This window comes from Capricornis sumatraensis, chromosome 11 (genome assembly GCF_032405125.1).
Source record: "Capricornis sumatraensis isolate serow.1 chromosome 11, serow.2, whole genome shotgun sequence".
Lineage (NCBI taxonomy): Eukaryota > Metazoa > Chordata > Mammalia > Artiodactyla > Bovidae > Capricornis > Capricornis sumatraensis.
The window spans coordinates 49,983,953-50,001,517 of NC_091079.1; the positions used below are offsets into that span (position 1 = coordinate 49,983,953).

Consider the following 17,565-nt stretch of genomic DNA (forward strand, 5'->3'; position numbering starts at 1 on the left):
TTCATTTGTATAAGTACCTTCCAGGAAGTAGTTTGGCAATTTCTGCCCAACGATTTCCCAACCGCTTATGTGCTTCATAGATAATCCTGTCCTCCTCTTCTGTCCAGGATGACTTCTTTACCTCAGGATTCAGATGATTATGCCATCTTTCTCTACACTGCTTGCCTATTCTTCCTTTTAAATGTTTTGCAATTAAAGACCATCTTTTTGGCCCATATTTCTGAACTAATTCAATAACCTAAGAAATAGAAAAATAAAGTTTAAAAAGTATGATTTTTTAAAAAATAAATAAGTCATGTGGATATACTGTACTGTACAGTACAGTAGCTACAGTCAGTAATACTGTATTGCATATTGAAAGCTTCTAAGAGTAGATTTGAAAAGTTCTTATCACAAGAAAAAATATGAGTAACTATGTACGGGGATAGATATTAATGAGATTTGCAGTGGTCTAGAAAACTCAGCAGTGGCCATAGGACTGGAAAAGGTCAGTTATCATTCCAATCCCAAAGAAAGACAATACCAAAGAATGTTCAAACTACTGCACAACTGCACTCATCTCACAACAAAGTAATGTTCAAAATTCTCCAAGCCCGGCTTCAACAGCAAGTGAACCGTGAACTTCCAGATGTTCAAGCTGGATTTAGAAAAGGCAGAGGAACCAGAGTTCAAACTGCCAACATCTGTTGGATCATCAAAAAAGCAAAAGAGTTCCAGAAAAACATCTACTTTTGCTTTATTGACTACACCAAAGCCTTTGACTGTGTGGATCACAACAAACTAAAGAGATGGAAATACCAGACCACCTAACCTGCCTCCTAAGAAATCTGTATGCAGGTCAAGAAGCAACAGTTAGAACTGCACATGGAACAACAGACTGGTTCCAAATAACAAAAGGAGTCCATCAAGGCTGTATACTGTCACCCTGCTTATTTAACTTACATGCAGAGTACATCATATGAAATGCTGGGCTGGTTGAAGCACAAGATGGAATCAAGATTGCTGGGAGAAATATCAATAACCTCAGACAAGCAGATGACACTATCATTATAGCAGAAAGTGAAGAGGAACTAAAGAACCTCTTGATGAAAGGGAAAGAGGAGAGTGAAGAAGCTGGCTTAAAATTCAACTTTCAGAAAACTAAGATCATAGCATCTAGCCCCATCACTTCACAGCAAATAGATGGGGAAACAATGGAAGCAGTGACAGACTTTATCTTTGGGGGCTCCAAAATCACTGCAGATTGTGGCTGCAGCGATGAAATTAAAAGACACTTGCTCCTCAGAAGAAAAGCTATGACCAACCTAGACAGCATATTAAAAATCAAAGACATTACTTTACCAAGCTATGGTTTTTCCAGTAGTCATGTATGGATATGAGAGTTGGACCATAAAGTTGAACATCAAAAAATTGATGCTTTGAACTGTGCGGTGTTGGAGAAGACTCTTGAGAGTCCCTTGGACTGTAAGGAGATCCAACCAGTCCATCCTAAAGGAAATCAACCCTGAATATTCACTGGAAGGACTGAAGCTGAAATTCCATTACTTTGCCCACCTGATGCAAAGAACCAACTCACTAGAAAAGACCCTGATGCTGGGAAAGACTGAAGGTGAGAAGAGAAAGGAACGAAAGAGGATGAGACGGTTGGATGGCATCATCGACACGATGGACATAAGATTGAGTAGGCTCTGGGAGTTGGTGATGGACAGGGAAGCCTGGTGTGCTGCAGTCCATGAGGTCTCAAAGAGTCGGACACAACTGAGCAACTGAACTGACTGTCATAATATACATATTATGTTGTACATCTGAAACTAATATATAAGTGAAAGTGAAGTCACTGAGTCATGTCCCACTCTTTGCGACCCCATGGACTATAGCCTGCTAGGCTCCTCCAACTGCAGGATTTTCCAGGCAAGAATACTGGAGTGGGTTGCCATTTCCTTCTCCAGGAACTAATATATAATTATATCCCAATTTTTATTTATCTATTGTTTTAGGCCACCCCCCCATGGCATGTAGGATCTTAGCTACCCAACCAGGGATCAAACCAGTGCCCCACGCATTGGGAGTGTGGAGTCTCAACCACTAGATAGCCAGGGAAGTCCCATATATCTCAATTTTTAAAAAGCACTACCTTGATAGAATCTTAAAACATAACTCTAGAATGCTATTTTAAATGCATTAAATCCAAACCACAAGTATAATTAAAAAAAAACAATTTTACTAAAAATATTCCTTCAGCATTTGCCAAGTTCAAAAAATTGATCCCAAACTTATCTAAATACAAGGTATTAAAGTGACCTGTAAATTAAATTGTTTCATACAAAATTAATATGAAATAACAGTAAAATGTTGAGACTTAAAGATTTTCTACTCTTACATTTTTTTTAATGCTTCAGCAGAAAGCCAAATAAATCATTTTGGAAGCAGGAAGGATTTATAGTTACTGTCTATTAATTACTTTCTTTCTCAAACTGAAAGGACACAAATCACACATTTTAAAACTTACCACTGGCCAATTTTTTTTTTTTTGAGTGGCAGTAAAAATGCTCTAATTTTCCAACTACATTAATAAGATGATGCCATAAAGAGCATGAACTAAAGGGTAATTCTCAGAAGACGATAGTAACTTTCCCATTCTTCTCATACTTTCATAACAAAGAATTACCTTGGTTTTGAATCCTCTAGCTCTCTGGGAACACGATGATAAGATATCTGTCTTATGTGGGAGCCCATTTTAGGTTAAGAGGGAAAGTTAAAGAATAACTTCCTTATACCTCAAGTTTTCAGATAAAATAAGAATAAAATTAAATTGTTTTAAAAATGCTAACTCAATTTTCAGTAAGAAACTATGCCCTAAATGTCGCTAACCTAAGCTCTAAAAAGGTGACTAAGCTGACAGTATTTTTTATTCTACAAACCAAACTTTCAGCCAGCAAAAGCTATATATTATATTACACTTGGTTTGACTCAATTCTGAAAAAACTACATCTCAAAATACTCAATTTTCAATTCTAGTACAAGCAGTACTCAGAGAACAAATCCAGATGATTTAAACATGTATTTATGTTACCCAAAAACAATGTATTAGTAAGGAAAAAAGCAAGTCCACCTACACAGTGAAAATAAAGAATATGAACATGTTACCCTCTGATCTTCTTCTTTAGTCCAGGGACCCTTTATCAATTCTGGATTTAAAACTTTCTGCCACCGATGTTGGCATTGAAAATCAGAACGATTCTGAAAGAATTTAGATTTTGTTAATGAACAACTGTCTTCCAAACTTTCACAACCTTAAGAAGAAAGTTTCCAGGAGTAATACATTCAATAGCATTCTCTAAAAATGCAATATTTATTTTATATGCCTGTATCCCAATTCATTTTTAATTAAAGTTTTCAGCACTGCTTAGAGTATAAATAAAAATTATATATTTGAAATTAAAATTATCTCTATTCCCTGCCTGATAACACAAGCAAAAAAGCAAAATAACACAGATACTAACATAAAGAGATGTACTGATGAATAAAAGGGAGTAAACAGACAACTAAACAATACAGACGTACAAACTCAAACAGCATAGCAGCCTGGACTCACAGAGTATAGCAGTACCTAACTCAACACAATTCAAAAAACACCCAAAAGGCATTACTAGACTACTGCATGGTATTTAAAGGATGTTTATAAATGATAACTCCAAGTTATCAAGAAAAAATAAATATATCCAGATTGATATACATTATATATCAGTTAAATATTTAAGCACTGAAGTTCAAAAGGAAAATGAAATTTACCAAGGTAAAGCCTTATGTAGAAACATGTCAAACTCGAAAAATGATTAATAAGTGTAGCCTTATTTTTAGTCAATTCATGACTTAGTAACTCCTGTGTATTACAAGGATAATACTACTAACACAACTTTTCCTTTAGTGATTTGGTTTCTAAAGATATTAGTTCATATACAGGATTACAGATAATTTTGAATGACATAAATAGAAATACTGTATTTAACCACAGCTCTCTCCTGATGCCTAGAGGACTTGTTTTTACTCATACTGAGTGTTTTCATGTATAGCTTCGGTACATCAATGCTGATTCACTTTAAGGTTATCATTTTCTCAAAATAATCAGGTTGTTCTTGTACATCCTTGTAGCATTTCTCTGTTGACTACATTTGCTGTTATACCACTGAAGTTAAACTGATAAAGCTAATGTAAGCAGCTTTTCTAATTTAGATTCTATTTATTGAACATGTGCTAAATGTAAGGCACTGTGCCAAACATCCTATATGTTACTTCTAATTCTCACAGCAACATAGCTTCTTCTGGTTTCATTAGTTACCAAACTATTTCAATAGATTTAACTTCTCTCAAAATGTTTTAACATTGATTAGCAAATATTTATAAAGCCCTATCCAAACTTCATATCATTTTTGCTTTAAGTCAGCCATCTTTTTTAGGTCTGTCCTCTCTTTATGTCAGTCATCTTTTTAGATCCCCAGATAAATTAATTACTAAAAAAGAAAACCCAGACTTTCTAAGTTTCCAACTGTAGGAAGAGCAGAACAAAACAGTTGTTTTTAGGATGGGAACCTAAATCTAAAATAACGTAGACACATTTCTGAAAAACAGCAACTGTAACCCCATGGCCTAAATCATTTGTGTTAGCAGTATGAGATAGTGTTTCACTTACTTGAAGATGACGAGCAATCAGAGTCCAATCATCAGTTCCATGTTGTTCAACCAACTTCTTTAACTTGTCATCCTATTAAGACAGGTTTATGGAAATGAAAAAGCTTTCCCTCACCCTATTCCCCTATTCCTGAATATACTGTCCAATTCTTTCACGTCATATCTGGTGGCCATTTTTAGAAGCACTGAAGCCATTATCACACATGTTCTCCCGTTTACTAAACTGATTCTGTCAGTCTCAACATCAACCCACTCTTCATGTATGGTTGAAGAAGAAAAATGTGCAAGTTAGCTGAGGGATAACTTTTCTCATGTTGTGTTTTTAAGTATCTTTAATACATATCTTATTAATCAGCAAATATAAGTATGGAATTAGTAAACCATATTACACATAATCACCTCGTCTCTTGTCCATTTTACTCTATTCCAGAGTTTCTTCAACCCTTTTTGTTGTGGTACTTCATAATCATGATCAGCATACTGAAGGTCATCATCCTCATCCTCACTGAAAACAACACAATTTGAAATCAAGATTTTTATTTAAATATGTGAATTCAATCACTAAATCTGAACACATAGATACAACTAAATAAGCCACTCAGACTAGCAGACATAGGTCCAATGAGATTATTCAAAGTATAAAAATATTAACAGTCACATAATGGACAGGAGCTATAGTGCTTACTGATACCAGAGGAATGAAGCTAGATATGTCAGCAAGGGCCAAGTGATAACCTTTACGTCATGCTAAGGAGTTTGGCCTTTATTCTTAATCTGATCTTTAACCTACAGAGTTAAAGGAATTTAAGTAAAGGAGTAAAAGACAAATATCTTGTGTTTCAGAAAAAAATCACTGGCAGGAATGTGGAGAGATGGAGGAAGATCAATTAGTGATCTTTCACAAGAATCCAAGTAAGAAATTATTAGGGCCTGGCAATGATAATGGTAAAATGGTAAACTACAAAACACAGTCAGTTAGAAGACATAATGTAAGAAATGAGCCATTTACAACACCAACAGCAAAAAAGTTAGAATATGTAGAAATAATTTGAATATACAAGATCAAGATACAGTAAACTACAAAACACTGTCAGGAGACACAGAAGGACAAATGAAAAAACAATCATACCACATTCTTGGGCACGAAAACAACATTACAGATGTCCACTCTCTGTAAATTAATTCATAAATTTAAATTAAATGAATAAAAATACCAATAGATTTTCAGAGGAACACAGACAAGCTGATTCTACAGTTCGTATAGAAAAACAAACAAGCAGTAATACCCAGAAAAGCTCTAAAAAGAGAGAGAGAATTAGCACTACCAAATACCAGAAAATACTGCAGAGAAACAATAAATAATACTCAAATCAATGGAACAGAATAGAATATTCAGGAAAAAAAACTCACATGGGAATTCCATCAATTATAATATCAATCAGTGTGGTAAAGATGGACTTTTCAACAAAGGGTGACAGTGGGTAGTTATTTTAAAAAATAAAATCCTACTTTAAAATAAAAGAATTCAGATGAAGCAAATATTCTACACTTTTAAAAATGAAAACATAATAGTACCTATTACGGTGAAAGTGTTAACTGCTCAGTCCTGTCTGACTCTTTGCGACCCAATGGATTGTAGCCTGGCAGGCCCCTTTGTCCATGAATTCTCCAGACAAGAATATTGGAGTGGGTTGCCATTTCCTTTTCCAGAGGATCTTCCCGATCCAGGGATTGAACCCGGGTCTCCTGCATTGCAGGCAGAATCTTTATCGTTGGAGCTACCAGGAAAGCCCTATTAGCCCTATTACTTCTACCTTTTAGGGTAGAACTCTAATTTTTTATATCCTTGAGTAGAAAAGATCTAAATGGACAAAAATCGAGAAACCATAAAAGAATAAACCAACTAAGGTCATGATAGTAGCAACAGAAAGATACACATAAAGCTGAGAAAAAAGTATAAACAAAAGGATTTTGTTCAACTGATGAATATGAGAGACATGGGAAGAAGATTCAAGGACAACTCCAAAATTTCTGGCTTTGGAAACATAGAGCTATCCGCTGAGATAAAGAATAGAAGGAGAAAAAGAACTTTGGGAAGGAGAAGGGAATGAGGAGAGTAAGTAGTTTGGACTGATTTCAAGATATTTGAGAAATACACAGGTGGATACTAGATATATCTACAAAGCATTGTCCAGTAGAAACATAATGCAAGCCACCTAAGTAATTTATTAGCAACCACAGTTTAAAAAAACAGGTGAAATTAATTTTAATAAGAAATAATATTTAACCCAATCTATTTTTAAGTGATCAATTCAACATGTAGCCAACATAATCACAAAATGTTTTACATTCTTCTTACTTAAGTCTTTGAAATCTGGCATGCATTGTCCAGGAGAAAAGAGAGCCAAAGGCAAAAGAGAAAAATAACAAGAAGATGAAGCTGATAGAAACAGCCCGGGAGCAACAAAGTGAATTCCTAGCTTCAGACACAGCTAACCAGAAAAATAAAAATAAAAATTTTTAGATGTAATAAAATAAAAAGTACACAGCAATTCAGACTAGTAGTACATCAAGAGTTAGACAGCCACATGTGGCCAGTGGCTCTCCTATTGGGCAGAGCAGATCTTGAAGACAACTGGGCATGTGGATCTTCTGCTCATCTCTAGGTCTAGGGGAGACTTAGTTTTGGCAATCACTAGCACACAGACACATTGGAAAAGGCTCTGATGCTGGGGGCAGGAGGAGAAGGGGATGGCAGAGGATGAGATGGTTGGATGGCATCACTGACTCGATGGATGTGAGTCTGAGTGAACTCCGGGAGTTGGTGATGGACAGGGAGGCCTGGCGTGTTGCGATTCACAGGGTCGCAAAGAGTCAGACACGACTGAGCGACTGAACTGAACTGAGCACACAGACAAAAGTTAAAGCCACGAGAGTACAAAACCCTAGAAAAGAGAGCAGGTCTTAACGATAAACTGAATTAGAGAATTCTGAGTAGTCAGTGGACTGAACCAAGATATGAACATCTGAGAATAACATAAGCTAATATTTATTTAACCTTTCTGAGTAACAGACATTGTGGAAAATGAAGGCCTAGATTTAATATATACTGTTTACAGAGCCTTTGCAGGAACTTCTAATTTCCTTGATTTGTCAATTACATCTGACCAAAAATTATTCTTATCTAACCAAACAAGACACCAAAATCCCCCACCCAAGTAGCTATGACACCTAACTGCTTCTCTAGTTCAATGCACTTCAGTATTCCAATGTTTTCTCCCCTAAAGCCAATGTCTATTTAACAATCTGCCAGTCCTACATTTTCATATATGATTGTTTCAATAAACTACGCTGAAAATAAAAGCACAGGCTTAATTAAAGAAATACCTATTATTTGCAGCCATCTTCAGCTATCAGAAATATCACCTGATTAGTGATGATTAAATTGTTAAGTTGGAGATGGTTCAGGATGCAATGACTTCATAAATTTCTAAGGCGGCTATTAAACCTGATAAAACACCATACTAAGCTTACTGTCCACTATATACACTCATGGCATCTATGCTTCCCATCCAAACAACTCAGGAGTCCAAAGACCATGCCTAATACGTTCACCTCTCTGCACCAAGTCCAAGACTTGACCATTCAAATGATTGTAAAATTACTGAATAATTACTTATGCTTTTACCTCCTCCAACTATTTTGTATTCCAAAATTACCTCACTCTTTCCCAACCCAATCAAAACTCCCACCTCCCTCAGTATAAATGATCTCAAATTGATATGAGAGAAAAAAAAAAAACTTTGTTAAACAAATTAAAATACCTCTAAGAGGAGGTGAAAAATACTCCCATAAAAAGAACTTTCAAAATCCAAATGCACCGCCAAGTGGTAGAATTTTAAGAAGCATAAACCTGCTGAATCAAATGTAAAGAAAATATTCAGTACAGAAGGTGTTCTTTGAGGTATCTACCAATACAGCCTAACCTTTCCTACAACTGTCCTCCACAACATTAACACTTCCAGCCTTCCCAAACAGCCCTCAGTTATGGTTTTTACAGGTTCCCTCTTTTATTCCCTTTTCTCAGACCCCAACAGCTTCCCCAACAGCATATTTTAAAATTATGCTTTAAAAATTAGGTTATTTGAAAATAACTTTAAAAAGGACTCATTCATATAAACTTTAATTATTCACAAAAATACCTACATTAATCTGTACAAAATTCACCATAAGGTTCTTATCAAAACATTTTCAAGATAGGCGTCCAAAAATGTTGTTCTGGTCAAAAGACTAGTTTCCAAGGAATGATCTTCCTGAAAACGTGTTCATTTTAACTTTAAAAATCTGCCTTATTTTTTAACCACATACTTGATTTGTGAGAAATTTCTATTTCTACAAGAGGTTTCATTATCTGTTTTGCAAAAGCATGGCCATCATGTTCAGGAAGCTGGGTTTTTTGAGTGGTTGAGTGTGAGGGAGGATTAAAGCAGAATTCTTAGAATCCATCTCTCTACCACTGGGGCTTTCCTAGAATCTATCTACCTAACTACTTCTTGGTGCAAGCATTAAGTTATTATTTCTGTATTATTTATGTAATTGTTAAAAGGATGATAAAACTTTCAAGTAAGCGTGACAAAAAAGATCCTAGAAAATTATCACTAGTTACTCCTTGGAAGGAAAGTTATGGCCAACCTAGACAGCATATTAAAAAGCAGAGACATTACTTCGTCAACAAAGGTCTGTCTAATCAAGGCTATGATTTTTCCAGTGGTCATGTATAGATGTGAGAGTTGGACTATAAAGAAAGGTGAGTGCTGAAGAATTGATGGTTTTGAACTGTCAAGAGAAGACTCTCAAGAGTCCCTTGGACTGCAAGGAGATCCTACCAGTCCATCCTAAAGGAGATCAGTCCTGGGTGTTCGTTCATTGGAAGGACTGATGTTGAAGCTGAAACTCTAATACTTTGGCCACCGCATGCGAAGAGCTGACTCATTTGAAAAGACCCTGATGCTGAGAAAGATTGAGGGCAGGAGGAGAAGGGGACGAGAGAGGATGAGATGGTTGGATGGCATCACCAACTCGATGGACATGGGTTTGGGTGGACTCTGGGAGTTGGTGATGGACAGGGAGGTCTGGCGTGCTGTGGTTCATGGGATCGCAAAGAGTCAGACACGACTGAGTGAACTGAACTGAACTGAACAACAGAAAGATGCCTAAGGACGTCTACGCTTTGCAAAGAAAACTGAGAAGGGATAAGACCCCACAAATAACCTCACCAATGTTCTATTTTTACCACTTAACAGTGAAAATTTTCACTGCTTAATAATGGTTGAAGTGAACTGAAGTGAAACTCGATCAGTCGTATCCGACTCTTTGTGACCCCACAGACTATACACTTGCTGGAATTCTCCAGGCCAGAATACTTGAGTGGGTAGCCTTTCCCTTCTCCAGGGTATCTTCCCAACCCAGGGATTGAACCCAGGTTCATTGCAGGCGGATTCTTTACCAACTGAGCTATCAGGGAACCCTTAATAATGGTTAGACACCATCAAAGCATTAGATACCACCAAAACAAATCATATTTCATTTGCTTTATTTCTCTGCTTTTTATTTCATTTTTTAGTATTTCTGTATTGTAGCAATCAATGTTAGCAGTATCTAATAGCTAAATAAAGTCAACTTTCTACTATCTATAAATAGGTAAACCATTTCTAAGCCTAGAGTGACTAATCTAGAAGAGAGTAAAAACAGGTGAAATTATTTCTCCAGTCACAAGGCAAAAAACAGAAGAGGAATTTGGTCTCTGAATCTCTCTCCAGGAACTGTTTTCCAGAATTATTCTGCCAGTTTTATTTTTTAAGTCAAAGAAAATATTTATTCTGTAACTGTCTAATATATAACCTAAGTACTATGTTCAAAAACTTTTGTAGATTATGAACAAAGTGATTAGGGTAATCATGAAACAGCAAAAGGAAGCACACACACAAAAATATTATGACTCACTAGACCAGGAAAATTGTTTAAAAGTAATTCCACACTGGGGTTAAGCTAATAGGATGTGATACTCATAACTTTCCCTGTGAAATAATACACAAACTATTCACACTTGGCAATATCAAGATAAAACATTCAAGAGAAGTTCAATTTTAAAGGACATCAATTATTCTACCTGAAAAGATTAAAATGAGGTGTGCCAAAGGAAGAATTTGAAATTGTTTAAAATTTATTTTATTTGAATAGAAACTACAAATTTGAAATTAGAGAATTATCAGAAGTTCTATAAAATTTTTTCTAGCAAAACCACTTCAACTTGACAGTATTTTAAATTAAACTGCATCAAGCCTAAATATTTTTATTATAATCAAAAATACATCTTTATTATACTGTCTTGACAGGATAACTGCATTTGCATTTTTTTAAGTTCAATCAAATTCAAGGCATGAAAATTTACCAGCTTGATTTAGTAAAGTAAAATCAGGCCACCCAGTGGTTAACATGATGTACTGCACACATGAATATCTTTTCAAATCTGGACTGCAACCTAGCATTATTATAGTAAGACAAATTGGACTTCATCTGACCATGAATAGCAATAACGAAATATATACTGAAAGGAGTTCTACCTAGCAATCCACAAACAAAAACAATGCGAGAACATTTCTATTTTATTCCATTAGTGTGTGTATATTTTTAAATGAGGAAAGATGATTACAAAGAGTTCAAAATAGGAAATATATTAAAAGACTTGTAAGACCACAAAATCCAAACCTTTATTAAGAGACAAAAAACTGGGATATAGAGTTTACTTGCTTTCTCCAAATAATATTGCTAATTACAAAGCTAATTAAACATATCAGTTCTCACATTCCAGTATTCTTTCACCCATGACACCCATCTCACTGGAAGCAACACAGTAAAATTGCTTCCTACGCACACACATACCCCATGGAAAAACATCTTCTAATTCAAGAGTTGGCTTTTGTCTTTCCAGTTTACTGTAGTTGCCAGTCATCTCAAGGGTAAATAACTGAATCTGTTACTACTTAAATACATCTTCTAGCTTCTAAATGACATTTTTTTAAGCTAATTTTTAAGAGTGGAACTGGCTTTTAAAATCTAAAATTACTTAATACATAAGTACGGTTAAAAATCAAGTACACATTAATAACATATATACCAATTTTAGTACTGCCTGTAAATTATGTCATTAAAACCCCCAATGGGACCTAAAACTATTTAAAGTCACAACACTAAATAAACTTTTTCCTCTATGTAAATCCAGACCAGAGATACTACAGCTATCTTAAACAATGATCAAAAGAGCTAATATCCTTCAGCTGTTTCTCCCTGAGATAACAGTTTTTTACTTTTTTTCTCAGATCATACAGGAAAGGTTATTACAGGATTTATGCCTGTAGTCTTATGCAAAACTTTTATACAGCAAAGTATAGTTTTCAATCAAACAGTTCAATGGTTGTATAGTGGAGACTTCAAAGTGATCATTCAACTATAAATTAAGATTCATAGTTAAAGGCATGAGACTATGCTGAATAAAGATTATTTATCCTTCAAAACATTTCACATTCTATTTTATCTAGGGCAAATAAGTCATATTTACATATACAAGAAATAGAATTTATAGAACAAAACCCATTCAACGATGAAGACCCTAAGAAATACACCATTCGGAGATGATAGTTTCTCACATCTACCCGTATATTCACATAGGGAGTGTAGCTTCACTACATTTAATTACTCCAGACTTATGACTCTTTCAATCATTCTATAATACATTTCAATTAATTTATACAGCTGACAGGAATAAAAGTCAATAGTACAATTAATATTTAGATCTCAAAGCTCACAATATTGTCAATAAAACAAAATAACTTACACCAGTTAATTAATCATGAAATCACTTTCTTCTTAGCCTACTATTATGAAGCATACACAAATTATGGACAAAAAACTAACTGAAGAAGGCAGGGTCTGACATTCAAGCATCCATATCTAACCATAACTAACTGCTGATGACAGCATTAGCCAAGAAACCGTTTCAAATAAGATTAACATCAATACCGACAAGTAGATAATGCCGCACACTAAATACAAACAAACTCCTGTTACTGAGTTGACAATATTGTCACCTTGCTTAAAGAAGGTATGTTTAAAAATTCAAAAGAAAAGGCCTAAATCAATACCTCAGTAATTATAGTTAAGGAGCTTTTAGTATCTATCTTTTCTGAAGACTGAGAAGTCAGTCAGGTCCTTGATGTTCTAGAGCAGTAATTCTCACCTGCGTGGTTTTGCCCTTCAACAGACATTTGGTGGTAATGTCTGAAGACATTTTTTGATTGTCACACCTGGGGAAGTGAAGTGTTACGGACATCCATGGGACAGAGGCCAGGGGTGCTGCCAGACATTCTACAAAGCGCAGGACAGCACTCCCCACTGCCCCCACCACTGCCTTCCCAATACAGAGAATTATCTGATCCCAAATATCAACAGTGCCTAAGCTGAAAATCCTCTTCAAGAGAAGTGTGTGTGTATTTGTTGGACTTCAAAAGTTTGATCTATTCTGTAGTTGGTACAAAATAATAATCTAATAGGGACTTAATTACATTCTATGCTGATTTCTGTAAAAATACCTTACAGATAGCAGATCCTTAATAAATGAATAGAGCAACAAATACTATGGTGTGACTGTTGACAATTTTTAACAGACATCAGCAATGAATGAAGTTACTACTAAATTTCAACTTGGGAAAAACACCTCTAGTTGAGACTTTGAAGTTGTGGATCCAGATAAATAAAACCGTTTGGAAATGCTGTCAAACAACGTTTCATATTTATTGAATAATACTGACAACTAAAAGACACCCTAGTGTTTTTTGTCATATGAGTGATTCCTACACACTCAGTTTAGGAGTAGCTACTAGAGTGACCTTTAAATAAAACCGAAATGCATAAATTCATCCTAGCAAGTTTTCCAAAACCACCACCACCAAAGAAATGCCCTACCTCTATGCAACCCTCAGGTACAGAGTCCAACGGACACACAAAATATTAACTGAATCAAATACATTGTTTTAAGATCAAGTTACTGTTACCAGTGTGACATCTTCCCAGTAGAAGGAAACTGCGACTATGGGAATGGTAATCACAGTAGACATCAAAAAAGTACTCTCTCCTCAGCTATTCCTCAGAGGACTTCCACACCTTTCAAGATAGCAGAGGGGTCCCCAACCCAGGTGTATCACAGAGCCCCTGTTTGTAACTGGCTCAGGAATTCAGAGAGAAAGAGGCCTTAGGAACAGCATTTTCAGGCCGTCCGGGCAGGACACCACCACCTTCCGGTGCGGAGCGTATTCCCTGAAAGCGCACCGACTTACCTGCCAACAAATCCCAAGAAGTGGTTGTGGGACAGTGGGGAGTTGGACAAATGCTGTGGGGAGAATCGACTCCAAGGAGCCGCCTGGGCATCTGTTACTCACTTTCTGAGTCCGAAATGCCCTGGTCCCCAACTCTCCACAGGTCACGGCTGCGCTCTGGCCAGCGGGCCGAGGCGGCTGTAGCGCAGCGGGAAGGAAAACTTCTGCCCTGGCCTCGGAGGGCCCAGGTAGGCGCGGGGGGGATCTCAGCGGGAAAGGAAAGGGAATCTGAGCCGAGGCTGTGCCCACAGGCCTGGGCGAAAGGGATGTCACCCACCTGCGCGACCTCTTCGCCATCCTTCAAGTACCGCATAGGCGCGGGCTGGGCGGGGACGCGGGTCAGCCTCCTCCAGCCTCGGGCGAATGCTCCTTCTCTCCGACCCTCCCCCGCCGCTTCCCTCGCTCCCGCTCCGAGGCCGACCGAGTGCGGAACGCAGGTCCCCGGCAGGGCAGGACGGAGGAACGGAGGGGCGGACCGCGACCCGCCCCCGGCCCGCAGCGCTGCTTCTTAGCCCCGGCCCGGCCCGTTCAGGGATGCCCCCAACATGTCAGCAGGCGCGCTCCCGCCCTCTCTTGGCCCCTCCCGCCGCCTCTTAGCCTCCTCGCCTTGGTCCCAGCGCGGCTCTGCCGCGGGCGCCGACCCCCGCCCTCTCCCCGCAGCGGGCAGCTCTGCAGGGCTCGTAGCCTCCTGCAGGGTTTTGTCCGCACCGCCGAATCTCGCGCCCAGCCTCCCTCAAGAGCCGCCGTTTGAATCTGCGCACGCGGCCCCGAACCTCATTGGCTGTGGCGGCCGCACGCGGGGGGAGAGCGCGCGCGACTGAGGGCGGGGCTGGGGAGCTGGAAGCCGGGACTGGAACTCGCGGGAGTCCGGGAAGGAGCTGGGAGCCAGTGGGTGTGGCCGTAGGCCCGGCTCAAAGGTCTTGCTGTGACAGGACCCGGAGCGCGCCGAGCGCCGCACCCGAGGGGGCGGGGCGCTAAGGGCCGCGCGGGGCCTGCTGGGAAAGTGAGTTCCAGGCTCTCCGAGAGGCGTGTCCGGAAGCGGCGGCGAGAGGCCAAGCTTCTCCGGGAGCGTGGACGGTGGCTCTAGGGGTTGAGCAGTGCGGTTCACCGCAACCTTCTCTCGTCCACAGCTCCTCAGTTCTCAGGGGCATCCCTCCTCACTAGTTAGGAGGCTCAGTCTTTGGATTTGAGACAAACCTAACCATAAAATTTGCGCGGCCGTTACTGTTTAAGCAAAAATGAGAGGTTTATTTTTTGGCCAGACATCATAACTACTAATCTAGCGAAGACTGTAGCGGGAAGGAGCACGAGTGTGACAGGTGAAAAAGAGTTTAGTTGGACACATGGAACGGGAAAGGGAAATAATCTGGGTCTGCGGCTGGCCTTCAAAGTACTTTAATCTCCTATCCGACTCTTCGGGGAAATAACTGCTGTGCTCGATGAAGGAGCCCTGGTCCAGAAGGAGAATGCAGGAAGACAGGAGCGGACTGGGAATTTCGCCCAGATAAATGAGTAGTCAACGGCAGAAGGTGACCTTCTCTCGCAAGAGAGACGAGAGGAAGTGGGGAACCGCACTGCAGGACCTTCTAGCAGTTACAACTACTCTAGAGGTTTCAACTCTAATACCTACGAAATGCTCAGTTCAAGCAGCATGAAAGTAGATTACAGTAACGATTAGAAATGGTAAAGGATGCAAATTTGCAAGGTAACATGCTCTACTGCATAGAGCACGAAACCACATGTTAATATTGTAACAGACTTATATTTTGCTATTTTGAAAATTTACGCATCAGTTTTTGCAAATCAGAGATGCAGGTGCAAATGTGTACTAAGAAGAGCTTGCATGCACTACTTTCAAAACTTAAAACACCTGCCTTTTTATAGTTCCTTTTTCTCAAGGTATGGATTCTGGTAAGGTAAAACAGTCTTTCAAATCATTCCTTACTATGTCGCTAGTTCACTTAAAAAAGAAAACCTAATTTAGAAAGTAATGTCTTTTGAAAACAATGTTTTCTTTACTCCTGGGCCATGCATTACTCCGCTTATTTACATCCTAACAAGAAGCAGAGTTTCTGCTATATTTTAGGCTGTAGTCGGTTTTATACAGAATACTGTTTTAGAGCTTGAAGAGAGTTATTTTAGATTTTGACAGCAAAGAGAATTCTTTTCATGTTAGAGATAGAGAAAAATATAATTCCTCAGAAAGATAACATTGCAGATTCATTTAAATTAGTTACAAAAAAACAAAATGTGGGCTTCAAGTGACTCACAGTTGTTTGAGTACACATGCTCAAAGATACCATAACCTGTGACTTGGTTTTTTTTTTATCAAAACATATCTTTAATAAATTTTACTTCTCAAAACTCAATAATGAGAAAAGCAATAAAAAATGGGAAGTTAGGGCAGACACTTCACCAAAAAAGATATACAAATGGCAAATAAGTAGCATGGAGAGGTGCTCCACATCATTAATCATTAGAGAAATGCAAAGTAAAAGCTCAGGAGGTACCACTGAAAAGCTTTTAGAATAGGAGGGGGAATACTGTACTAGTGTTGGTGGAAATGAAGAGACTGAGCAAATATTAATTTTCATACATTGCTGATAGGAACGCAAATGAAACAGCCACTTTGGAAAACAGATGTTTACAGTGGCTTTATTTGTAATCACCAAAAGCTGAAAACACAAGGAACATTGTCACACATGTACTCCTCAGCATCCCAGGAGTTCGTTTTGAATAGTCTGTAAATGCTTCCCAAGTCTTTCCACAGAAATACAGGGGAAAATACCAAAGGGGGCAAAGGCTGGGGACAAGTGCTGGAAATTTCCTTGAAAACTGTCTTAGTTTTAAAAACTCATTTGTAACTATAAAAATGAGTTTAAATTGTGAAAGTAAAAATGAGTGATTTACTTTCTCACTCCAAATCTTTAAATAAATCGCCTCATTATTACTAATAGTAAATAAATGAGCAGAAGGTACACCATGCTTATCTTTCACATGACAGTACCAGCTTCTTATCCTAGAAAGGCCAAGTACCCCAAAGATTTGCCAGTGTTAGTGTGAAAAGCTTATGCTGGTTTAATATAGTACCTAATACACTGTAGTTTCAGTAGAGCTGTATCAACCATTTCCATGATTAGATTTTTGTCTAACTATTGTTAGATTGTCCAGCCCTTAGAATAGTGATGCACTCAGATGCGCAATATAACTGCAAAATGAATGGAAAAATATAAATAAGTACATAAGTAAATATGCTTACCAGAATGCAAAATGTACAAATTAAACCAGATTTGAAATACCATTTTATGACTACTAAGGTAGCAAAATTTTTCTAAATCCTGCCAACAAAGTTTGAATAATTCTTTGATGTATTAAAACTGGTATAATCCTTTTGGAAAGCAATACAGAGCAAAAACCATAAATGTGTGCACAGCCTTTGACAAAA

The 17,565-nt window shown here is 38.0% G+C and overlaps 1 protein-coding gene across 2 annotated transcripts in view; it reads right to left on the minus strand.

The window, feature by feature from the left end:
- Positions 1-14,417, minus strand: part of MYBL1 (MYB proto-oncogene like 1) — a 34,945-nt gene extending 20,528 nt beyond the window's left edge. For both annotated transcript variants that reach the window (XM_068983739.1, XM_068983738.1), the window contains exons 1-5: positions 14,398-14,417; positions 5,089-5,194; positions 4,691-4,762; positions 3,148-3,240; positions 18-238 (exon numbers count right to left, since the gene is read on the minus strand). In XM_068983739.1, the coding sequence (XP_068839840.1) occupies positions 18-238; positions 3,148-3,240; positions 4,691-4,762; positions 5,089-5,194; positions 14,398-14,417 (512 nt within the window). The remainder of the gene's footprint in view (positions 1-17; positions 239-3,147; positions 3,241-4,690; positions 4,763-5,088; positions 5,195-14,397) is intronic.
- Positions 14,418-17,565: the final 3,148 nt, after the last annotated feature.